Below are 24139 nucleotides of genomic sequence, written 5' to 3' on the forward strand. Positions count from 1 at the left end.
TGGAACAAGCCGATACTTGCCAAAGTTTGAACTTCTTCTTTACTTCACTCTGACTTGCCTTATCCATGTGAATGACAAAACCCGTGCCGGATAATGCCGCCGGGGTTACCGAAGTGTCTTTTTTTTTTAAAGGGCCTCTAGAACCACAGAGACGGTAACCGTTAGACAGCTGGTTCATTTTATTTTGAATTGTGCGACAGAAATGAGCTCCTTTCTGGACCAAAACTCTATAAAAGTGGATTTTTTCCCCCCCACAAGGCCATATGCTATTGTCTTTATGTTATGTCGTTCTCTTGGTTCAGGCCATTTTTAGCATTCCCATGGCAATGGCAATATAGATTATTAAGTTCTTAGAGATGATACAAACTTTGGCAGGCTGCTGATGGCGTCGTTGTTCCGTTATTTGCTAATTTAGAACAGTTCAGTTTAGTTTGTTTTTTGTGTTGCTGTACATTTGCCATTTTGTGCTGTAAATAAGCTGTAAGATTTTTACTTTGTGAGTGCGTGTGAAAACATCCAACGTTTGCTTTTTGCAAAGTTGATTATCTGGGTAGCTGTGCAATAGCTTGATTTTATTTTGATGTTAAACATCATTGTGTTACGAGTATGTTTGCTACTTTCACTTCCTGCGATGCATAATTTATATGCGTGTGTGTTTGTGTCACTTTGAATCAATTGGTCACATGATAAGTAATCACAAACTATGCCTTCATGATATTTAAGACACTGATAACACCATCATCCACCTATAACAAAGCTCTGATTAATATCGCTTCGCTTGCCTTTGAATTTAGCTTGAGCTAGCTCAGTCTGCTCTCGTTGGTAGAAATGGCCTTGAACAAGCGTCTACCTGAGTTTTGCCAAATAAGGTTTTGTTTGTGCTCAAGTCTTCAGAAATAGACAAAAGTTGCCAAGTATTTCCATAGGGGTAAACAGTTACGGGGAGAAATGTAGAAAAATTGTGTACTATAATTAAAAAGCCAATGACTGGAAAGATTGTGAGACGTTGGTTCACAGAGCACCTTGTTGATGCGCAAACAAAGCCTTTTTGCTATTTGCTATAAAGAAGGGAATCAAACAGCAGTTTGAAACGATGTATTGTGGAGTTGCATATGTATATAGTGCTATCTGATTGGTGCAGCTTTTTTCCTGAGTTTGTGTATAATGAAGTAGAAAGCCGATGCAGGACTCATAAGGATCCTGTCTCTGATGAGAGTTAATGGTGTGTTGTGTTGGCAAACGTATTATCTATGAAGGATTTTAAGAACGAATGAATAAAACACTTAAAAAGCTTCTGCGGTCTGTTGTTTGGTTTCTATTTGGATCTCCATGAGTTTCTGCTTTGTAGCAAATGTGTTTGCCACAGTTTATTATAGCGAGAGATACTTAACACCAGGGTGTGACAGCTCTGGTCACAATCAACAGAGATGTCACAATGTGATGAAACACCCCTGGGTGCAATGCGACATCACCGCCAACAATGTGAGAGGCTGATGCACAGGATTAAAGCAAGAACAAGCTAATTTAATATAAATGTTCAGCTATGGCTCATGGGAATCAAGATTTTAATTTAAATTACTGTCTGTTAACTCTTCCATCAAAGGTGACAGCATGGCAATTGAGCCCACTGAAGAAATAATATGGAAGACCTTCAGTTTACAGTATTCACCATTAGGCGTCTGTAGAGAGACAAAAAAAAAAAATCATATGCCAAGTCACCCATTAGTTATATTTGTGCCATTGTGCGGTCTGATGAAACAGACCAGATATGTCTTGCAGATAGACCATGAAGCACAGCAGTGGCAGCATCATGTTATGGAGGTGCTTTGCTGCAGGAGGGACTGATGCCCTTCAGAAAATGGGTCTTTGAAATAGACTATGAGCCCAAGCATACTTCTGAAGTTGTGTCCAACAAAGTCAAGGTATAGCTGGCCAACACAAAGCCTTGACCTCAATTCAATAAACTATTTGGGTTATAATTCCTGCAACCTATTCTAAGAAGCTCGTAGAAGAAACTTCTGACCCACTGAGGATGTGGTGGAAGAGATTACCGTGGAGATAAAGCTTTCTCTCTACAATTATTGTGACATTTCACATTCTTAAATTGATGTAGTAATCCCTACTGACCAAAGACAGGGAATATTTACTAGGGTTAAATGTTAAGAATTGAGAAAAAATAAGTTGGTGTATTTGGCGGAGGTGTATGTAAACTTTTGATTTCAACTTTACCTCTTTTGTTCTCAGCACCAAAGAGAACAATGGGATAACTTTGAAATGTCCCATTCAAGATGATTTTTAAAATTTGGAGCCCAGTTGTTTAAAGTGACATAAAAACAGATATTAAGACCTTACAGGAGTATCTTTAATTTACACCAAAGAGGGTCAAGTTAATAATAAGGCGTGCTAGATTCTTATACTAAATAAAGAAGGCAAAAAGAAGAAATTCGGACCTGAATGTCCTCCCTTTATTTGCAAACAAGTAAAACCTTGTACAGGATCATCGCACTGCTTCTGCAAAGCACTGTAAAACATTCATGAGAAACAGCTGCAAAAATTCAAGTTTTGGTTTTAGCCTTAAATCTCCACGTCCATGGCGTTTCTCCGTAATCCCTTATCACATAACTCTTCACAGCTCAACTCAACATTCACCGAAATACTGTCAGAGCGCCTGGTTGAACACCAACATTTATGACAGCCCCTTTTATCTGTAGATCAGCTGTGGGCATATTCTGTACCATAAGTGCAAACCATTAAACAGCGCAGCAAGGGGCACAAACAACTTTTAAAGCCAGGATACCAAAAAGAATACACATAAGCTTAAATGTTTAACACACAAACAAACTTTGTACAACATTTAAATTCATGGCAACTGATCATTCTCTCAATAGCCCTGTTAATACGTCTGGTAATGTGCCTCTGATCACTTTTTTTGCCTCAGACATTCAATGAAAACAAGCAAGTTGAAACGGCTTGGGTGTGCAGGCCTCCACGTATGACTGCACATGTAACAGATGCATACAGTATATTCTCGTTTCATAAATAGAACTCAGTACAGATACACAGATAAATTTACCGAAAATAAATAAAAATAGTAAATTAGATTCTGCAGTTCAGAGAAGCTACAGTACAAGAGTTGTCTGCTGCATAGTTAAAAGCTCACATCAACGTCAACAAAGTGCTTGCAAGCTCACATCGAGAAAAAGGCAAACAGCAAAACTAAACACCGAGCTCTGGCCTCCGTTCTCCGCCTGAAATGCGTTGAAATAGACGAGCACTCCGTCCATAATGACCAATGTGTTGAAAACTGAAATGATAGGCTTATCTGTAAGAGGCAGATTCAACTGAAGTGTAGGAAACTCAACCACTTCCTCAGCAAGAGCATCACATTGTTGTTCCTGATTTGCCAAGGGTTTAATTCAGTGCTTCTTCTTTTTTCTTTTTTTTACATTTTATTGCACTTTTAAGTTCAAGCAACGCCTTGTGTTGTGCTCCCTTTAGCACCTCAACCCTGACTACAGGCCACTTCAAGTCATCCTGTCACTGTGCATGCAATCACGTCAAAAACGTAACTCAACCAGATGACTTACTAACATCAAACTGTAACACTAAAAATCCCATGAAACATCACTCACAGGTCCTCTATCTGAGAAGGTGACACATGACACAAATGTGCCACCCAAAAATATAATGTGCAGCAAACACTCAGACACACAGTGATTTAGTCAGTCTCTTCTGTGGGTGTCACAGGTAAAAAGCCACAGTGCGGCTGTTATCTGTCGCGGACACGCGCGCACTTCTCTCCCTGTATTCAGAGCCCTATGTAGACAGAAGTGCAGCCTCTTTAAAAACCCCAGTCACAGTCTTCAGCTGACCTATAAACATGTTTCTGTGCAAGACTTCGGCTAAATGTGATGACACACACACACACGCGCACACAAAAAACAGCAGAATACAAACATGCTGCTCTCTAAAAGCACTGTGGAGCAACCAGGTTAAGGTTTAGATAGGCTTGTAAAGCAGAGAGGTGACGTATTTCTTCTTGTATCTGTGAGTCGCACTCAGCACCATTACTCCGTCCTACACAGAGAGAAAAACACAACACAGACTCAAGGTGACGCAGATGAGAATCACACAAAGAGTAAAAAAATAAATAATTCAGATTTATTTATTTATTTCCAAAGGAGTCTTTCAAAACACTTGTGGGATGCCTGCGCTTGTAATCTTTGGACCACTATGACCAATTTCCCATAAAACAATGCAGTAAGCAAACAATTCTGCAGTTCTGACCAGCGTGACTTCTTTGGTATGTCAACAAGTATAGTTAGTAAATAAAGTACAAATCAAGCACTAGCAGTCACGTCTAGATAACATGAGAAGGATTGTGACCTTACCTTTATTGAAAGAGCGTAAAGGTGATTTAGCATGACGTGGTTGGGTTCAGGCAGCAGGGCAGGGTCACACTGCCGACAAAGAGAAACTCAGTATTAAATCAGAGATGTAAATAGATGTAAATGTGGGGAAGGTGGAGGCACTGACGGATATATTGGTGTCTTTGTTGAGAATGACTTGAAGCAGGTGGGGTGGAAGGATCGGTGGGGCTTTGAAGTGCTCCTCGGGTCTAAAGATGTACTGCTCCTGCCCGTATGGACCTGGAGGGGAGCTGGACAAGTCTGTGAAAATACAGTCGCAATTAAATTTGCTGTGTTTACACACTTGTGTATGATTTGACAGCTGCAGAGCAACCTGAAGTTTTATTATATCTATCCACAAGAACAGAAAACAACATCTATTTAGAATAATTACACGTAGAGTACATCCGTATTTTGACACTCAACTCTATGTCTGAGACTTGTATTAAAGCTTGATAAAATGCTGGGTCTGTCATGAAACTGTGGATGGCAGAATTACAGAGCAGCCTGACCTGACGTGTCTGAGCACTCCAGAGAGTCCACCTGCAGGGCGTCAAACACCTCAAAGTCAGACTTCTTTACGTGGATCAGGTTGTTGATGGTGCCGAGTTGGCTGGTTACCACTGGCTGTGGAAAAGAGCAGTAATCCCAGAGGTAATTATTTGTATTTATTTGTAACCCATATTTTGCTGAGATCAAGAGAGGTTTAGATGACAAACATGACCGTATAAAAGCATGGGCATCACGACGTCACCTATTGGTTTGTGGATTACTGATGTGAAGATGTTGTTTTTCAGAGACAGAAGTTGCCATATTTGGACGAGAGGAAGGAACTGGACAGGAGGGAGGGACGGGTCTGACAGAGAAACCAAGGAAACTACACATACTGTGGTGACGGGTAAGCAGCGCCTAAGGCCATACCATGCTTTACGGTCAATTTGACTCGAAACAAATAGAATATTAGTGACTAATACTAGTGACTAAGACAATGAACTCATTAGGAAAATGTTTACTGAGATTGTAAATCAAGTAAGAAGTATGTGTATTTTCTCACAGATTTATATACACAATTATTTCTGAAATTCTGAGTCACCACCAGCTGACTATTAGAAAGACTGGAGATTTAAGACACTTTTCATACAACCACGTCACTTCTTTTATCCAGACTATGTCATAGTCCATACAAGTCTATGTGTGAAATCAATTTGAAGGCTGTGAGGAGACAATTAGCTCAGCATAAAGACTGGAAACTAGAGCCAGCAGCTAGTCTTCACCACATACAAGCATTTGCAAAAATTCTGTTTCCTGAATGATAACATCTCAACGTTGTGAGTGTAGCTGGTTAATAACACAAAGTAAAAGTTGTACGGCTCTTCTGAGGTTATGATGCCCCTCTCAAAGGTTTGGACGGATGAAATTAAAGTCTTAATTTCCATAAAGGCTTCATCGTAGATCTTTATAACAAGAGTTGGGACCTTAACTAATTGAAGGGAAGAATTTCACAATATATGTACATGATAATACAATGATAATAAGAAATAATATTGACACTGCTGTACCTCAGAAGGATCATGGACCCACTGCCCGTCTACAAAAAACTTGTACTGGTGCTCTCCTTCAGGCAGGTCCAGAATTGCTACAAAGTCATTATGGCTTTGGAAAGAGAAAAAGACAGAGTCTTAGAGAAACACTCATTCTGTAGTGAAAGGCTCACATCCCATCCCCCAACAGAACCCTCACACATGCACCCTCCCCCGTCCAGCCACACACACTCACCTTCTAACATACACACAAAAACACACACACACAAACCCACACTTACACACACAAACATACACAACCCTGTTAACAATCAAACATCCCACCAGTCCTCATTCCTCAGCAGTAAGACAATCACACACTTTCATAGACTGGGACTTGCACCAAGCTGCACTTCATTTACATTTTCTTCTTTTTTTTTTAAGGGTGTTTTATATATTTTCACAAGTGTTCTATTTAAATGTTTGTGTTATTTATATGTGAGCCTCTTAAGCCGGGAGTCTCTGCAAAATTTGGTTATGTTCTCATAATGATAATAAACACTCTTGATTCTTGATACCAGGATCCCAGTCTGTAGAAACGCTACAGCTGTCCTGGGTTGTAGCTATGGCTGCAAATAAATCCCGTTTACCTTTTGTTTAGTGGTATCTTTGTGTTCCAGTTGTTGAAGGAACCAGCTATGTAGACCTCCTTCCCTCCTCCAGCCCAGCGGATCACAGTGGGTCGAGCCTGAGGACCCGTTTTGACCAGATCATCCAGATCTGGGGTGAATTCTTTCTCTCCTGACGCCTGAAAGTAATAAATAAGCAATTGCGGGACAGTTCGTTTTTATGTATTATAAAATGTGAAAGGTTTTTCTGTACAATCATTTTTTTACGTGTATACCTTGGACTCGGTTCCGTGGGTGTTGAAGATGTTAGGATCATCTGTGCTGTCAACCATCTTGCTACTGTGCTCTTGGTCTTTGTGACTCCCGCTGCTGTCTGAGCGGTGGGCCTTTCCTCCGTGGCGCTCCCCAGCCACCCTGTCGCTTGTGTTGCCCATAATGGACCCCTATTTATAGTGCCACTGGAAAGAAAGGGCAACCCATTATGTGGCTGAAAACAAACTATGAACTAAACTTCAGAAAACCAGAAACTGATTTGAGCCAGAATCAGCAGTGAAATGTTTGTTTTACAGGTTGTGTAAAGTTGATAACATGCTTTGCTATTATGTAACACACTGATCAGCGACAACAGTAAAACCACAAACCTGTGAAATCAATAACACTGATAATCTCATTACAATGTAATGTTACTCTGGGAAACCTGGGTGCTTGGTTTTAAGTGAACGTTACTTTGACACATACCACCACCTGAACATTGTTGCAGACCAAGCTGCTTCCTTGTAAGTGACGTACATATACCCTGCCTCAAGCACAGTGAGCAGCCATCCATATGATGTTAAAGAAAATGTGATTCATCAGACCAGGCTACCATCTTCCATTGCTCTGTGATCCAGTTCTGATGTTCCTATGCTCATTGCAGGAGCTTCCAGCAATGGACAGGGGTCAGCATGGGCATCCTGACTGGTCTGCAGCCATGCAACCCCATACACAACAAACAGTGACGCATTGTGAGGCCTGACACCTTTTTATCAGAACCTATTAACTTTTCCAGCAAATTGAGCAACAGTAACTCGTCTGTTGTATCAAGCCACACAGGCCAGCCTTTGCTTCCAACAACCCCATGACCGTGTTGCTGGTTCACCGGTTTTCCTTCCTTTGATTGCCACTGATCTCTGCAGACCAGGAACACCCCACGAGAGCTGCAGATTTGGAGACGATCTGACCTGACCTTGAAGACAAAATAATAATTTGCTGCCTCATGTATCCCACTCACTGACTGGCGCCAGGATAACGAGATAATCTGTGTTGTTCACATCACCAGGGAAGTCATAATACTATGGCTGATAGACGTATGTTGGCTTTCATGAAAACCTAACTGCACCAGAGCCAACTAGTATGTCAAATTTAATATGAAAAACAACATCTTAGTACAATGTGATCCACGCCGAAATGCTAACAGCTTTCCAGAAAGGCTAAAAGGGCTTAACACTAGGCTAGACAGATAAAGAAGGTAGCCTTCTCCTGGCTGTGAACCCGAACTTTCCAAAGCGGATCAGACGTCAACAACAGGTAAACACAATCACCTGTCAAACATGGAGTAAACGCCCACTAGCTTAGCTAACATGAAAATCAACAAGTGCTGACATCCAAAACTAGACAACAGGTTAAAAGTTTGCATGTTCACAGCTTGCTACTGTGGCTGTAACTTACCACAGTGTTGCTGTTGGCAGCTCAGCTGTGTCCACCTCAGGTCACTTCAACAGGAGAATATTTTTAGCTGCTGCTTACAGTTTAAGTTAGCTACTAGCTGCTAGCTGCCGACACACTATCAAGCTGTTTTGTCTTATTTAAGAAGACAGTGTGGATAATGGCAACGCGACGAAAACTGTAGTTATTCACCATGTAGTTACCGTAGAGTAAAGAAACTTACCGACACCAGCTGGAGTGGTTCAGACAGTAGTTTGTGTTTTAGTGAAGGGCCCACCTCTTCACAACAACTGCAGGGCGCCGCGGTGCTGCCCCGACTACGGCGAGCGGCCAGGACAAACTTCAATCGACACGTTCCCTGCGTACGTTCAACGGTTCCCTGTGAGAAGTGTGAAGGACTGAGAGGTCGACTGAGAGGGAACGACTACAGAGGAGAAATGTTGAGCCAGTCGGCATAAATAGGTGTGTGGAGTAGTATGTTGCTGAATTTAAAAATTTTAAAAGTCTATTGAAAGAAGTTGGGGTGCTGTGTAATATAAATAATAATGTAAATTAAAAAAAATAACAGAAATTGATAACACAAAAACAAGATATCCATTATTGAAACTAAGGAATCTTATTGTTGTTTTTGTTTTTGAAAAATATAATCATTTTGAATTTGAACACATATTTTGCCTCTATTAGCTCATCTTTTGACTACTCACTGAGGAGACCGACTGTTTTAGTTTTGAAAACAAAGTGTTTTGTCACTGCTTTGTACAGGATTTTTGAAACCATTTAATGCATTAAACATTTTTTTTCCGCTCTTGTGTTGCCTTCTTTTCTGTCTTTGTAGCATTTTACTTAAATATATTGTGTAAATAGCTGGCAAATTATTGCAGTTTCTGGAAATGGGTTTGCCATCATATTCATATTAACACTACTAACATTACTGTAATTGGTTCCTATTATCATAATTACACTTATAACATTGTAGTAAATATTTGTGATTATAAATATGTACTTTAGCTTTATTTTCTCCTCTCTGTGGAATTTTAGAAATCATCAATACAGGGCTGACAGACTCATTTTCTCACTCTTTTACTTTACAGTTTTATCTTCTTCCTCACAATCGTATCTGTAGTTTAATACCTTCATTGATGTCACTTCAACTTTCAGTTTCGCATAAACATGTGTCCACTTTTTGCTGAAGCTTTCAACACAGTGATTCCCACATGTTGAAGATCTGACAGTATCAAGTACACTTTTAAGAAAGTTTTCACAACTAATATATCAAGACCCGTTTCAATCTCCAAATGAATGTAACTTAAACTAAACACAATACGCAGACTGTCAGCTTGCATGCTGCATGAAAACTTCTCACCACTTGTCTCTGAGAAAGAACAACAAAAGGTTAACTGTAACATGATCCACTGGGTGTGTATGTTTTATGGTCTTCATGTGTTGAAAAGAGAAGTGACACATGACAAAAATATGCTCCTTGCCAGGATTTTAGTTAAATTATTACTGTTTTTATCTATGAACCCCTTAAGCATAACTGAGAACAGATATATATACAGTACAGAAATACAGTATATATACTGTATATGGCTAAAAACTCCTGGTGTTACGAGTGTTTACACCAAGAGGTTGTAAGGCACATTTAAATGCAAATACAGATTGTGGAAATGGTTTGTTTTCACATTGCACAAGATGTGTGTCTTTATACACACACTATTCCATCCAGTGTTAACAAGTATTGATTTTCAAGGGCTGGTTATTTTTAGTTGACAGTCGTTGATCAGAGCACAGCTTATCTAGATCTTATGTCACTCTAGGTCAGATGATCACAACTTAAAAAACCAAAGTGTTACATTACATTTACAGTATGCAGACATGTGAACATCATATTTTCTGTGTCTGTGACCACAAACATGGAATGGGATATGTGCCACATTTCTCTAGAGAAAAACATTTTTCCTTGTTAACAAAAAAGACATTATGTCCCATTTGTTTCATCACAGTTTAAAGGAGTATCAGTGGTATAAATAAGACAACCTATTATCTGCTACGTTTTCTGTATTATGTGTAGAACAGTCTTTGAGTCAAGCATTTTTGGACAGTGTATAAACGTGTGGAGAGTGTCATTACTAACAGTAGGACAGAAATAAAGCATGCACACCACAAAAAAATAATGCTTTAGCAACTAACAGACAACTCTTACACACAGTCTTCCATCCCTCGAACTTTTTCTTTAGCAGATGGAAGTCATGCTCTGTATGTTTGATGTCTAGCTGTCTTCTTGGAGTTATTTCAGGCATTTCAAGTCTGACACTTTGTTTTTTCATTTCAGCTCACAGTATCATTTTGAGATTCCTAAGCCGGTCTTCATGTACTCATAAACCACATAGCTAATGCTGACGGCAGGAATGACTTTCATGAAGTTTGGCAAGATGCCCCGGTATAGTCCGAAAAAGCCATCTTTGGCAACAATCTTCCTCATCAGGGAACTCATGGACGGCTGGTCTGACGCATCCAGAGACGCTGCAAAGAAATATTACATTAGGGAGGCAACTCATCACTTGTATCTAGTGTATTACATTTAAGACCTATTGACATTCTTTCAAATGTCAAACACTGGTTCTGCTGCAGTCTATCTACTTCAGGTGAACGCTAAAACAAGTATGTTTACATACAGTATAATACTTAATCCTTTTACAGAACTGTGTCACCACATAAACATCTTGTGTGTTGTTTAATTGTGTTTTTGTCATTGATGTTACCCAGTGTCATATTGAGCGTACCTTGTGCCTGCATCCGTGTGCGTACAAGTGCGAGTGGATAGCTGGCCAGCTGGCCACAGGTACTAGAGATGGTTCCACAGCCAAGCAACACCAGAATACCAGGGTTAGCTGACTCTTTGTGATACGACAACCAGGTGTTCTTCAGACTCTGAGACAGAGCAGAGGGAATCAAAAAATGTACATCAGCATAACACAAAAAGTCAGTTTTCTAATTAAATTTCACATAGCCCTGCGATACCAGATGAATTGGTTTATTGTGCATGTAAAAAACAATGTGCATTCTGGTGCGAAATATCACTGAAGGAGCAACATCTATCATTAGGCCTGCATACCTCATAGACAGCGAGGTCTATCCCGGCGTAGGGAATGATACCAAATAAGTTAGGAATGTAGCCCTTGTAGAAAGCTTTGACACCCTCCTTCTTCAGGATCTTCTTGGCACAATCAAACATTCCTGCATACTGGCCTGTTTTCCTCAGGGTCAGCCGAGTTTTTAAAACCTTAAAGAAAATATAAAAAAGAGGAAAACATGAAGTACAGATTGTTAAATCAAACTTTCATTTGATTTAAGCACAGTAGGACACTAGTCCTCTTGCCTCCATTGGGTAGATGGCTGTCTGTGCCGTGGCCCCAGCTAGAGAGCCAGCCATAAACCTTTTGTGTGTCTCAATCTTCTTTCCCTCTGATGATAACAACTTCTTGTACTGTAAAAGAAAACATAATCCGTAACCATAATATTTACAAGTGAACTGAAGTGGAGTGAAGAGTTCCTTACTTGTTCATATGCCATGAATTTGATTGCTGTCTCGGGAGCAATCTTTAAAACATTAATGCCATTTCCCCTCCACAGTGAAGACAAACCTCCCTCCGCAACCATCTGCTTGAAGCCCCCTACCAGACTTATCCGGTTTGTCTTAGAAGAATGAACCTGCAGTACAATATATATATGTGTTTAGCAGAACAGTTTCAACAACATCTACTTGTCCATTTCTTTCACATTATTCACCTGCATGAAGACTTTCATTCTGTCCAGCGGAGCAGTACCAGTACGAGAGACAGCCCCCGCCATGGCGCCTGAAGCAAGCTGCTTCCACCAACCGCCTGAACTCTTCTCCTCTTCTGTAAATTCATCTGGGATAGCAAGACTGTCACCGATATCCAACACCTAGTGATTACATAAGCAAACTCTCTCAAATAAATGTAATAACATGACAGTGCTCTACCTAGTACTACACACATCAGAATTACTGTGTGGTTGTAGATGTGACGCAAACCTCCTTTTGAGGTCAGTTCAGGGACTGATGAAACAACCGTTTTTTTTTTTCAGTGTTGTTTTATACAGAAGAGAGAGGACAACATTTACAATACCTTGAACAGCCAGCCAGAAGACTAATGCATCCAGAAAATAACACGTTTTGATGCACAGTTATTAAAAAGGCCACAGCAAGAGGGAAAGGTAAAAAAAAAATCTGTTGTCTACTATTTTAACAAGTACTGAATTGAACTGAGCTGCTTATCCTTTTGCTAGAACTGCTTGTGAGACCATAATCTCTCAGCTGACTGATCCCACGTCCTGTATGCTTTAGCTGTTTCAGATAAACATTAGCAGTGTTTTTCCAAAAGCATCAAGGTGTCTGTGAAAAACATGGAGAGGAGGTAATTTAATGCATTGCTGCAAGAAGCTAGTTATGTGTCCTGCAGTCACTGCTACTCTTACGCATTCGTGGCATGAGAACGCAGCTGTCTGGAAAAGATTTCCAAACATTCAGACACAGAGCCTGTGAAGAGACGCAGTGTTTTTCTATTGATGGGGAGTTAAATCTTGTGCTGACAAACCAGTCAATGACATCTTTGTTTGCACTAAGAAGAAGTGGAGGAGTCAGCTGAGGTAAACAATGTGTGGAGCTGTGACCTAATTCTGTTTAGACTTTTAAAGCGGTAACCGAAATGTGAACCGCAGAGAAAATCCATATTATCTAACAGGGAATGACATGGGATTTATTCTGCAGTGGTTGCCTCTGTGTGTGTCTGCAGAATACAGTTTACAGTGTCTTTCTGTAGGAGTCATACCGTGGAGTGCTTCCAGTAGCGTATGATCTCGTCCAGGTTGTGTGCAGGGCATAACAGGAAGTGTTCTCTCCACTCGTTCCAGTCAACCATCATGGTGCCGTCAATGTCCATACTAAGGAAACACACTGAGCTTAGTATGGTGGCTTATTATGTTGGAATACATTGTATAAAGCATATTTATGACTCATATAACACACAAGCTATTAGCTATATGTTAGTGCATATAGAGCAAACCTCTGTAAGATCTTCAGGGCATCCTCTCTGCTGACATCCATGCCCAGCTCTCCAAGACACTGCTGGATTTCTGAGGCATCAATGCGCCCTAGCAAATAAAAACTCTATTGAAACAGGCTGCAGTATAAACACATATGTGGCTTTGTAAACATTTACTGGCATGTGTCAGCGCTACTGCGGCTTCACTTATCTCCTACCATCGTTGTTCCTGTCTAGACTCTTGAATGTCAGCAACAGCTTCTTCTCGTGCTCCTTCAGATACTTGGAGAACTCGTTGAAGTCCAGACTCCCATCTTTGTTTTGGTCACCGGAGGACACGATTTTCTGCAGAGAAGAGATACAATCTTATGGTTAATTTCAGTAATATCAATGCAAGTCGCACAATCGTGGATATAAACAGTCAAACCACTAATGAATTCCATGAAAAACGAGCAGGCCGGGGCTTGAGCTATCTACTTAGAGTTTGTACCTGTGCGGCACCTTGGCGGAATATGCCCATTGCCTTGAGGCCCGCTCGTAATTCAGCGACGTCCACCTTCCCATCTTTGTTGGTATCGAGCCTCTCAAACAGGTCCTGGTATGGCCTCACTCTGTCGGCATCCCAGCACTGGGCATTTGATAGTACTAATGTCCGTAAGGTCTGATACATGGTAGACCTAACAGTGGGATCAGCGTTCACAACAGCCGTGCTGCAGTCAGGATCCGATTATTAATCCATATTGAAAATCCTAATCCTGCGTTAAATCCACATGTGAGGTCTGCGCCGGAGATTTAAAATAAACAGCGTTTACTCGCTTACTGTGCAGGCTGTCCTGTGCAAAGGTGTACTCCGTAGCGTTACAGGGGAACTGCAGTAATCGTGTTGGGCGGAGCTTCGAAGCTGCTGGATGTTTAGTACGGAAAAGCGGGAAAGATGGTAAAATAGGAAAGTGGTGACATAAATAACCACCGGATTAACCACATGCATAACCTATTTTATGCCCATGGCAGTAAACTTCTCGTCTTTGCTCGTTTCCCGTATGATGGTGCATTAAGGAGGAAATGCCTAATCTCTTCATCTGGACGGACGTGTCAGTAGAGAGAGAAACATAAAGTGTAGTATTTCATACAGCACAGCGCCGCTGGTCGCCACTAGAGGGCGACGTTTCCCCGCGTAACAGGAAAGGAGCTGTTTCATTTTTAGTTTGAAGCACTTTCTCTTTTCATATGTAAAACACCCACTCGAGTGCCATACCATACCCATGGATGACAGCTTTTTCTTTTTTCCTAAAGTACTTCCACTTCTGTTTAGTAAGTTTACCTTGTCTTGTCTTCTTACTTCATTCTATTTATCTGAGGGCTGAAGTATTTTGTAAGATATTTCATCACAATTTGGTCTGCTTATAAAACACTGCAGTAACATAGAGTATATTGGTTTAAGCTGAACTAAACAACACTGATTTAACACTGCCTAGATGTCAGCGCTTCATTAATGCTATTATAGTAATAATCGGTGCATTGTGCTGAATACTTGAATGTTTGAGGAACCAGTTGAACACAGTAATTAAGTATTCTTGCAGTGTATTGTTTCATCACTTGCAGAGATTAATTCAGAAAGGTTTTCAGTATTTATAACCTTCAGGGAACTTTGGGGGTTCCCTGAAAGTAACTTTAAGGGAAGGACCCTAAAACATCCCCTATAAATCCTTTAGGGAGCAACCCCTGAAGGTTAAACTGAATGAACTTTTATGAATCGTCCAACAATGGTTCCCTAGAGGTTCTCAAAGAAACCTTTCAGAAAATGTTGTTGTTCCATCAAGGTTACTGTTTATGTGATCTTTGGGGAACTTTTAAGGTTTGTTCCCTGAAAATGACTTTGAGGAAATGTCCTAGAACATTTTCTATTGATATTTTTGAGAGAACATGCTATGCCTTTTTGGACAGCCCTCAGGAAGCCTTTTGTGATTGTTCCCTGTATGGTTCTCCAGAACAAATGAAGAATATAAAATGTACAAATTCAGGAAAGATCCATAAAAGTTACAGTACCTTCTGGTGACATTTGTTTTACATTCAGAATTTATGGGTTAATAGCTGGGTTATAGCTATAATCCAGCTATTAACCCATAAATATAAAGTTTGTTAACTCAGTCTTAATAGGTTATTAAGACTGAGTTAACTAACTTTAGATTTGAGTACAAGGGAGACGTGTGTAAATTGTTCAGATCACATGAGTCTTATCATGGGTCCGTCGCTTCTCTTTTTTCCCACTTCTCTGTTTTACATTGTGTTTTTGTGGTCACGGAGATTACACCAGGTCCGTTTATTAGCTTTTCACTGAATGTGTTGTTGGTGATACCGAAAATTACATTTCTCCTTTCAGCAGGGTCATTGTCAGACTTATCGTTAAGTCTACAACAACCCAAACAATACAATCGTGACCAGGGTATTTCTCTTATTTCATCCGGCCGTCCAATCAAACCGCGGAATTTCCGTCACGTCATGTATTATATTTTTCAGTGGGTGGGAGGAAGAGATTTGAACTTTGAATCGTGTCTGCAGCAGCGATCATGCAGGCAGCGACAGCTGAGTGAGCAGCAGCAGAGACAGCACGGAGAAAGTGTCCAGCTGTCTGTCAGCTCCTCCACTTCAGTCAGCACAGCACACATCATGTCCTTCATTCTCATGAAGAAAAAGAGATTCAAGTTTAAAGTAGACTTCAATCTGGAGGAATTGTCATCGGTTCCCTTCGTAAACGGAGTTTTATTTTGTAAAGTGAGACTCTTAGATGGAGGCTTTACTGAAGAGTCGTCTCGGTGAGTTTTTTTTTTCTATTTATAGTTCACTGGTTGTTCAAACCAGCTCGAGTTGGTAAAACTTACGACCAGTTTTAAGTCCATATTCGGTTTACTTTGGACACCTGTGTAGCATTTGTTGTCTCGGTTTGGTTTCACTGACAACAGTGAACAAGTGTAGTTAACGCCTGGCTAATGTTCGCCGACTTACTCCACTGAAGTTATAACTTACCTAGTCAACCGTTGAACTACTTGTAAGCAAGGAGGGGGTAAAATCCACGATGCAGTGATTTCAACTGATTTTAAAAACTCTCAGCTGCGCTAATACCTTTTCTGTAAAATACGTTTTTTTTTTTTAGTAGCTTTTCTGTTTGTGTGGTCGAGCAAAGCAGTTGCTAAGCAACACAAGTACCGTATGATAAGTTTTACTGGAGCAGCTATTTCAGTCCACAGTTTTAAACAACAACAATAACGATAACGTTAACATACAATAACAGTGATAATAATTTGGAGATGTTACTGCTCAGTTGTTTCCCGTTAATTTTCTTCTATTTAATTTTCTTTAATTTGTGCATTATTTTTCATTGTAATGATAGTGACGACCAAAAACAGACTTTTCTTCCATTGTGAAGCCCAGTCTCCTTCTTGGACCTATCATCATTATGACCGCTTTAATGAGTCACTGTGGAAAAACAGACAGTTTAGCACATGTCCACTGCTGGCCCTCATTATTTGCCATGGCAACTCTCTGCCCCTAAAGACTATAGTGTAAACACTGTATTCTACTTTTACCCTGCTTCAACCACAACTGTTCCCCTCTTTCCCCCCCAAACACGAGTATACTTACAGTCTTGTTTATTGTGTTGTGAAACTATTTATGTATCTGTTAATTTATGTGCATATATTCATAAATTTCTCCTATCCCTGTAGCTAAATGTACTGTAAACATAAATGCCTTCTGTGTATAGTCTGCATGTTCCCTGTCAAGTCAGTTTTATTAATGCATCACAAATTACAGATTGATCTCAAACTATTTTCAAAAGTTTCATCCTTGACATAAAGTCGAATTTTCCTAACATCGGAGATTAGGCTGAATTGTTGCACACCTTTAGGACACAACGTCCAACAATTAGCAAATATTTGCAAAGGGTGAGTAAATTACATGCATCATATACAGAACGCTGAAAGGAGTTACGTGAAGTGTGAAACATAAATATACTGTGTATTTGTTCATTTATCATTCTTAATGGTCTTCCTACAGATGATGGCAGATTTGTGATTACTAGCTTTCTGCATGCCTGTGTGTTTTGGTTTCTATTTGAAGTATAGTGTTTCTAAATGTTCTTGTCACACAGAGAGTCCGTCCAAGCCAACTGTGTCCGCTGGAAGAAGAGATTCTCTTTCGTGTGTAAGATGAGCGCCAATGCTGGGACAGGTGTGCTGGACCCCTGTGTGTGCCGAGTGTCTGTGCGAAAGGTACAGGACATTTTTTTTCTGCCATCAAGCACAGCTTTGTTGACACCACAAAAAAAAAATGCACCATTGTAGGTTTCCATAGCAGAGTCCAAGCAGTCTGTGCAGGCCTGAATGTGCTTGGAAAATATTTACGTGCATAAGTTTAAAAGCGGTGTTAATGTGTTACTCAACACATTAGGAAAGTGTTTGGTGTCAACTTTGGCGGTAGTGCAAGGAATTACAAAGTTTTTACACAGAAATGTGTAAAATTGTAATAAAGAGGGTAACATCGCTTGTATTTGTTTTTGTCATTTTAGGAAGTAAAGGGTGGAAAATCGTTTGCAAAGGTAATGTTACTCTTCTTAAGTCCGTAGATTTGCGTGAACAAGCTTTACTACAAGGGGTGGCTTGGAACAGTCTTATCAAAATGATAACAGTCAGCCTCTAAATGCCCTTTGAGGACATTTAGGTGGGCGAGTCTATTACTAAGAGTGTTTTGTTTCTAGTTTCCGGGTTAAGTTACTAATTAAAAAATCTGTAAAACAAAACCTATGCTATGTTAACAAGTACCTTTAAGTTTAAGAATTAAGTTGATCTCTGAAAATTGAAAGTCCTACCTCATACACACTTATTGTTTCCCACTACCTGGGATAGGCTGGATTTCTTCATGTGTAGATTGAGAACCGTCCCTTGATACAATAAATCCTTAGTAATGGTTTGACAGGAAAAACGGCACAAATAACTGTTTAGTACAATCTATACTGAAACCACTGACTGACTTGGCTAACTAGTTCAGTTTTATCCATATACAGCTGGGCTTTGCTGACTTGAACCTGTCAGAGTTTGCTGGGTCAGGCAGCACCATAAGACGGTGTCTACTGGAGGGATATGACACAAAGAACACCAGACAGGACAACTCAATACTCAAGGTATTGTGGTCCAGCAACTCACAGCTCCACAACCCAAGTCACCAGTTCTTGAACTTTCTTCTTTCTGAGAACACTGAATTTATGTTGACTCAGCTAGGAAAGCTGAGTGCTCTGACATCTGCGACAAGACATGTTTGGACTTGTGATGTGTAACCTTCCATGAGAATGCATTTTAAATCTGCCTATTCTTTCTGGGGCGTAGATCTACAATGTAAAAATGCTGCATTCTCAACCAAATTCTACTGTCTTACTCTTCTTTATGTGTGATGCAGGTTGTCATCACCACACAGCTTATGTCTGGAGACCCCTGTTTTAAAACGTAAGTGTTCCTCTTCACCTTCTGTTTCATTCTCTTGATGGTAACATGTCTGTTACGTTCAGTTATGTTCGAGTGCGACCGTTTCTAGTAGTTACAAAGATGCCTAAAGTACAAACATCTGCACCTAACCACAAAGGAAAGTGTCTTCATCACATCCCGTCTGTCACCTAACTGAAAGCACGCTCTCAGCTGTTTTTTCAGACACCCACAGAGTCTAAAGCTGTGGAGTATTATTTTGTAGCTGAGATCTTATCAGAGATCTAATAACACCTCACCCAGAAATTAATCTGCCCAGTCTCGGTAGTGAAGAACAGCTGATATGTGATCAGCTCAATCCAGATCTAATATTCTCAGAAAAGGAAAGTATGAATAGCAGTTTCTCTTAGAAGATGTGATGTAACATCACGCTCCTGGCAAAGCCTGTTCCATGTGCAAACAATAATTTCTATTCATCCAACCCTAGTCGTTCTCTATATTGTTTCCTGTTCCAGCTCCTGCTTAGTGTAGTAATACACAGGCTGCTGCCTTGGAGATGTCTAAAGCTTAGTCATTCATCCCACTCAGTGTTACTCATTGAGTGCGGTTGGGTTTACAACTTTTCACAGTGGAAGGTTGACGCGTTTGTTTTGCGTTTCTTTATCCTTTTGTTTGCCTCTCAGCCCTTATTTCTGTGTTTAATGTCACAGTAGCAGTGAAGTGGTGTTTCCTGTTAACTTCTGCTGAAGTAGGTGCTACTAAGAGACCAAGAGACCTTTTAATAGATGAATTACTTCTCTTATGACTCATGTATATTGACCAGGAAGCTCTGTTCTGTGTGTGCTGATGGGTTCAGATATGTTGGTCTCAATGCCCGTAACAGTAGATAGATCTTTGTTACAACAGATATTCTGACTGAACAGAGAAAGCTCAAGTTAAATAGTTAACACTGGCTCCGTTACCTCAGGTGTTCCAGAGAGCCAGCTTGTATTATCCCAGGAGCCTGGAACTAGCTCACCTAGATGGAATGTGGTTGTTAATTATCAATTGCACTTGTGTCGTTCCTGTTACGACATGCCAAAATGTCTGCTGTGAAAGAGATCTTGTGCTATGACAGGGCAATTTACATACATACATTTAATAACTTTTGAAAATGCAAATGTAAGCAAAACCAAGAGATATAGGCTGAAGTCAGATAGCAGTATTCTATGCCATCTATATATGCTGTTTATACTTTATAGCATTTTGGGTGATTAATTCTCAGTAAATTAAAGAGCAAATATCATATTTTCTACATATTGATATGCATTGCAAGTATTTGGTTGTCTCACATTTTTGAGTAAAAGATAACTCTCAGTCCCAGCATGCATTGCATTTTATACTCACTCTTTTAATAACGTGACGGGTTCTTGTGTTTCCTTTAGTCCTCCATCTACAGCCATGACTCTGGGAATCCCACAAGTTGAAGCAGAGTGTCTCCTTGAGGACAGAAAAGGAGGGGACATGCACACATCCCACTCAATTACCAGTATGTATATGTACAGTTTTGTGTGCTGTTTCTTACAATAAATACCATTTCATTCTAATTTGTTAAGTCTTGACAAAGCTTAGATTTAGTGTGAGACTATAACAGACATTAGTTAATGACAGAGCAAAATGGCTCACCATAAAAACATTGTACTACTTAAAGTAAATATTCTAAAGAGCCAACACTGCCTCTTGCTTATTGTACATGTCTGTGAATTTTGTCTTTGTAAACGGAACAACATGGTAAAAGTGTATGATTTGCAGATTTCAGCACTGAGTGTCTTGCTTTTTTCCTTAGAGACTCCAGGAAAGTCAGTATCTGTCCCTGATGAGCTGCTCGCGTATGGTCACTCTAGAACACCAAGCCATGCAAGTCAGCAGTCCAAAATTTCAGGTACAAACACACATGTGCAGTTTTTTACCACAAGAAACCATAAACATATCCTTACACGTTGTGCTTTTTTTTCTCCCTTCCTGTAGGTTACAGCTCAAACCACTCCAGTCTAACAGATCTGAGCCATAGACGAACTGGGTCAGGAGGTTCTGCATCTACAGGCATCGGCAGCATCCTGGAACCCACTGATCAGCAGGGGGAGAGAGCAGAGAAGGAGGGCAGGACCTCTCCCCCAGTCTGTGCAACCAACCATCACTCATCCTATTATGCATCTGAAAACCTCTCCACCCCCACCAAGGTTCTAAGGTAATACACACAGTTACTCTGAGTGTGAAACGGATACCTGAAAATGTTTAAAATCACCACAGTAGATTCATTACACATGAACACATGGTTCAGCAGTCATAGACAAGTGTTTGGCATTACTGTTAGCACGCTGTAACTCTATAAGACACACGACAGGCAGTTATCAAGTTCTTCTCTCAAATTGCAATGTTTCCCTGGTTCATTATTTGTATTGTCTCCTGTCTTTTCCTATGGAAAACACATTTTCAATTCAATTCAATTCAAGCACTTTATTTATCCCAGAGGGGCAATTTAAAAAGGCACAGAAAGCAACAAAATACACATGACGACAAAAACAAAACAACAGACAAACGAGATTAAAGTGCAAAATGACCATGAGTTGTGTCCACATTAACAACGACCCTTACATCTGCCCTTTGAGAGAGTCAGAGTTCAGGAGCTTGACTGCTGTGGGGGCAAAAGTGTCCCTTCTCCTTTGAGTCCTGCAGCAAGTACAGCACAGTCTGCGGCCTGACGGAAGCCACTGATAAAGCCACACAGGATGTGATGTGTGTGAGGGGTCTTGTAGGATCCTATGAGCGGTTCTGATGGTTTGCTGTTCACAAAAAGTGGACAGAACTCTAACAGGGTGTCCAGTGATTTTAGCACAGACATTTGTCATCTTAATCTCTGTTTCTCTTCCTCCATTAGACACCCAGTAAAGCAGAATTCAGTGGAGAATCAGCTGAAGAGGGTTGACGCCACCAGAGTGGATGCTGATGACATAATAGAGAAAATCCTGCAGAGCCAGGACTTCAGCCATGGCTTCTTGGATTCCAGTGCCGAGGGTGTGTACACCTAATCCTGGCGTGGAAACAGGATCAGATTACTTCAAGGTGTTGCAATGCAACACTGCAACAATGCAGCAACTCATAAGAATGCGATTCAAATGCAACATCCTGAAACCGTAATTTAGTCAAAGATTAAGTAATGAATCGACTGTGAATCCTTGTTTAGTATAATAAGCGTATTGTAGCAATGACGTTGACGTGGTTCACTGAGACAGTGCTGCACTTAAAAGTACATCATCTGATGGTCTTCCTCAGCTATAAACAACCTTCTGTAGGAGGATGAAACATCAGCTGTGTCACCATCTCCCCTATTCCATCCCCTTGTCAATTGTCAATTATTTTTAGAAATCCTACAAACTATGTGTCAGCTACGCATTTTCAAACCCTGACTGTATGAAATGATTGTCAGTTTTCTTATGTCTGACGTGTCTGTCTTGCTGCAGAGGAGGGGCTCAGCTTGTTTGTTGGTCCTGGAGGGAGTACTGCCTTGGGAAGCCAACACACGAGGTGGGTTTGATTATGTAACTGTGGGCTTGTGGGTGCCACACGACAGGCATTTACTACAAATATGGGGCATTGCAACCACGCTAAATAAAGATTCTAAAGAATCTCTATCAATTATCTATGATCTACATGTTTTATGTCTGGCATGGACATTATCATGATGAGATCATTTAAATTCCACACCATTAATGTGCACATAAAACAAGGTCACTCACTCAGCACTGATCAGATAACCACCCTCATTTCCTGTCATGTAACACACTGTGGCGTTCTCTTTCAGGGTCGCAACTGGAGCCTATGAGCAGGTGGTGATCAAGCGCTAGGCTATGGAGAGCATGTGTCTGTCGCAAAGAGTGCTGTATTACTCTGACGCCACAAGACTGAGCAGTGGCTGTGCTGTCAGAACTTGCTTCCACCTCACTTCAGGATTTTTCAGTTTGTCTAATGCAATCCCTCGCCATCCGACCTACAGCATCTGTTGGTTGGGACAGCCCTCTAGTGTTCAAGAAGTGGAGCTGAAGGCCACATTACTGAAATATTTTATTGACTGGTATACTGACATTTCTGATGGTTTTCTTTGTGCCTTGTGAAAATAGTAAGAGATTCATATGGCTAGTCTTCCGTTCAACCCTCTTGCTGACATTTTAGAAGCCAGGGTTCCCCCTGCCATTAGTGGAGAAAGGTTCCGCTATTTATAACTCATTGCACTATAAGCAGCAAGCTAAAATGTCGGTACAGTATGGAGCTTGTTTACTATAACAGTTTGTTTTAGTATTTTATTTAAAAAAAGGGGATTGAGACAGTTTTTTTTTCTGCAACAGACAGTGGGTTCAAATGTATTTCTCTTAAAGCATACTGTGTAAGAGATGATGTCACACTGTTTAGCAGGTGTTGTTCTTTTTTTTAAAGAAAAAAAGAATGAATTCTGCGAGCAGGAGTTTGTGTAAAAGACGAATCCCAGATTATCACTGGCCACCATGTAGAGTGGCTGTAGAGGGAAGAGGCGTGGCTGATATATTTAAAGAAACAACAAACTGACAGTAAGAAATGTATGTGCTATTATATTTAAGTCTCTAAAGCTGAAGCCCGTTCCACATATAAGCACCTCTGCTCACCTGGTTGTGAAGGGGGATGTATATTTAAAATGAAGTTTATACATGTACTTGTTTCAGTATGATGCCTACTGTTTGTGTGGGCACATGTGGGTGTGTAAAGTAATGAATTTATTTTTACCACAGATTTTGTAAAATGTCAAATGTATAACTGCAGTAAAAATGTATATTTGCTGCCACTTAAGAGGTAATGTGGATAGTATGCACGCTACGTTCCATGTGTGGAAATTTAACTCTGTTCTTGGACATGTTTTTAAATAAAACACATTCACGCTGGATCACTCCCAATCACGATTTAAGCTTCTTTCCTCTTGGCATTTTACATATGGGTGTGGTGGATCATTTCACCCATGATTTAAATAAAATCTCGGGCGATAGCCTCTCTAAAGCAGAGCAGTGGATACTGATAACTGGATAGTTGGTTTACAATCCTGGAAGAGGCACAATGAAGTCATAAACGTATTTATGGTTACAGGTCCGACACCACCATTTCCGGTTAAGGAAAAAAAACATTTCAAAATAAGTGTCTGCATTACCTTATTATGAAACGACGAAAAGAAAATGTGTGGGTGTTTTCGAATTCACAATATTACAAATCTTTAACAGTTGCATCATATCCGAGCAGGAGCTCTACAAATGTTGTTTTTTGCAGTTAAACACAATTTAG

The 24139-nt window shown here is 40.3% G+C and overlaps 3 protein-coding genes across 4 annotated transcripts; 1 reads left to right on the forward strand and 2 right to left on the reverse strand.

Moving 5' to 3' along the window:
• Nucleotides 1–2443: 2443 nt before the first annotated feature.
• prkab2 (protein kinase, AMP-activated, beta 2 non-catalytic subunit) lies at nt 2444–8595 on the reverse strand. 2 transcript variants are annotated; one of them, XM_084546254.1, is made up of 8 exons: nt 8486–8595; nt 6834–7016; nt 6580–6737; nt 5969–6062; nt 4922–5036; nt 4537–4670; nt 4392–4460; nt 2444–4077 (listed from the first exon to the last, which is right to left on the reverse strand). In XM_084546254.1, the coding sequence occupies exons 2-8, from the start codon at nt 6990–6992 to the stop codon at nt 4000–4002; spliced, it is 807 nt and encodes a 268-aa protein (XP_084402380.1). In that variant the 5' UTR covers nt 6993–7016; nt 8486–8595; the 3' UTR covers nt 2444–3999. The 2 variants fall into 2 exon arrangements, with proteins under 2 accessions (XP_084402380.1, XP_084402381.1); XM_084546255.1 differs by lacking the exon at nt 8486–8595 and having other exon boundaries at nt 6834–7344.
• A 728-nt stretch (nt 8596–9323) lies between these two features.
• LOC311489451 (mitochondrial adenyl nucleotide antiporter SLC25A24-like) lies at nt 9324–14514 on the reverse strand. Its single transcript, XM_084546527.1, has 10 exons — nt 13819–14514; nt 13547–13673; nt 13350–13437; nt 13116–13227; nt 12052–12210; nt 11821–11973; nt 11642–11749; nt 11378–11545; nt 11046–11193; nt 9324–10785 (listed from the first exon to the last, which is right to left on the reverse strand). Exons 1-10 carry the CDS (start codon nt 13996–13998, stop codon nt 10604–10606), a joined length of 1425 nt encoding a protein of 474 aa, XP_084402653.1. The 5' UTR covers nt 13999–14514; the 3' UTR covers nt 9324–10603.
• Nucleotides 14515–15714: 1200 nt separating this feature from the next.
• LOC311489409 (EEIG family member 2-like) lies at nt 15715–24050 on the forward strand. The gene is made up of 11 exons (XM_084546480.1): nt 15715–16141; nt 17476–17596; nt 17893–17922; nt 18388–18504; nt 18777–18823; nt 20224–20327; nt 20625–20720; nt 20807–21026; nt 21717–21853; nt 22300–22363; nt 22641–24050. The coding sequence occupies exons 1-11, from the start codon at nt 15828–15830 to the stop codon at nt 22681–22683; spliced, it is 1293 nt and encodes a 430-aa protein (XP_084402606.1). The 5' UTR covers nt 15715–15827; the 3' UTR covers nt 22684–24050.
• Nucleotides 24051–24139: the final 89 nt, after the last annotated feature.

Source organism: Chelon labrosus, assembly GCF_963514085.1.
Source record: "Chelon labrosus genome assembly, chromosome: 6".
NCBI classification, from domain to species: domain Eukaryota; kingdom Metazoa; phylum Chordata; class Actinopteri; order Mugiliformes; family Mugilidae; genus Chelon; species Chelon labrosus.

Bases quoted from the DNA above. Each gene is read 5' to 3' on its own strand.
- LOC311489409 (XM_084546480.1), top strand. From the start codon at position 15,828: ATGTATTATATTTTTCAGTGGGTGGGAGGAAGAGATTTGAACTTTGAA. The intron at 17,923-18,387 runs GTAATGTTACTC...ATCCATATACAG, and splicing joins GTGGAAAATCGTTTGCAAAG to CTGGGCTTTGCTGACTTGAA. The intron at 18,505-18,776 runs GTATTGTGGTCC...TGTGTGATGCAG, and splicing joins AGGACAACTCAATACTCAAG to GTTGTCATCACCACACAGCT.
- LOC311489451 (XM_084546527.1), bottom strand. From the start codon at position 13,998: ATGTATCAGACCTTACGGACATTAGTACTATCAAATGCCCAGTGCTGG. The intron at 11,974-12,051 runs GTGAATAATGTG...ATTGTACTGCAG, and splicing joins GAATGAAAGTCTTCATGCAG to GTTCATTCTTCTAAGACAAA. The intron at 10,786-11,045 runs GTACGCTCAATA...ATTTCTTTGCAG, and splicing joins CACACGGATGCAGGCACAAG to CGTCTCTGGATGCGTCAGAC.
- prkab2 (XM_084546254.1), bottom strand. From the start codon at position 6,992: ATGGGCAACACAAGCGACAGGGTGGCTGGGGAGCGCCACGGAGGAAAG. The intron at 6,738-6,833 runs GTATACACGTAA...TATTACTTTCAG, and splicing joins CCCACGGAACCGAGTCCAAG to GCGTCAGGAGAGAAAGAATT. The intron at 4,671-4,921 runs GTCAGGCTGCTC...GTATTTTCACAG, and splicing joins GGAGTGCTCAGACACGTCAG to ACTTGTCCAGCTCCCCTCCA.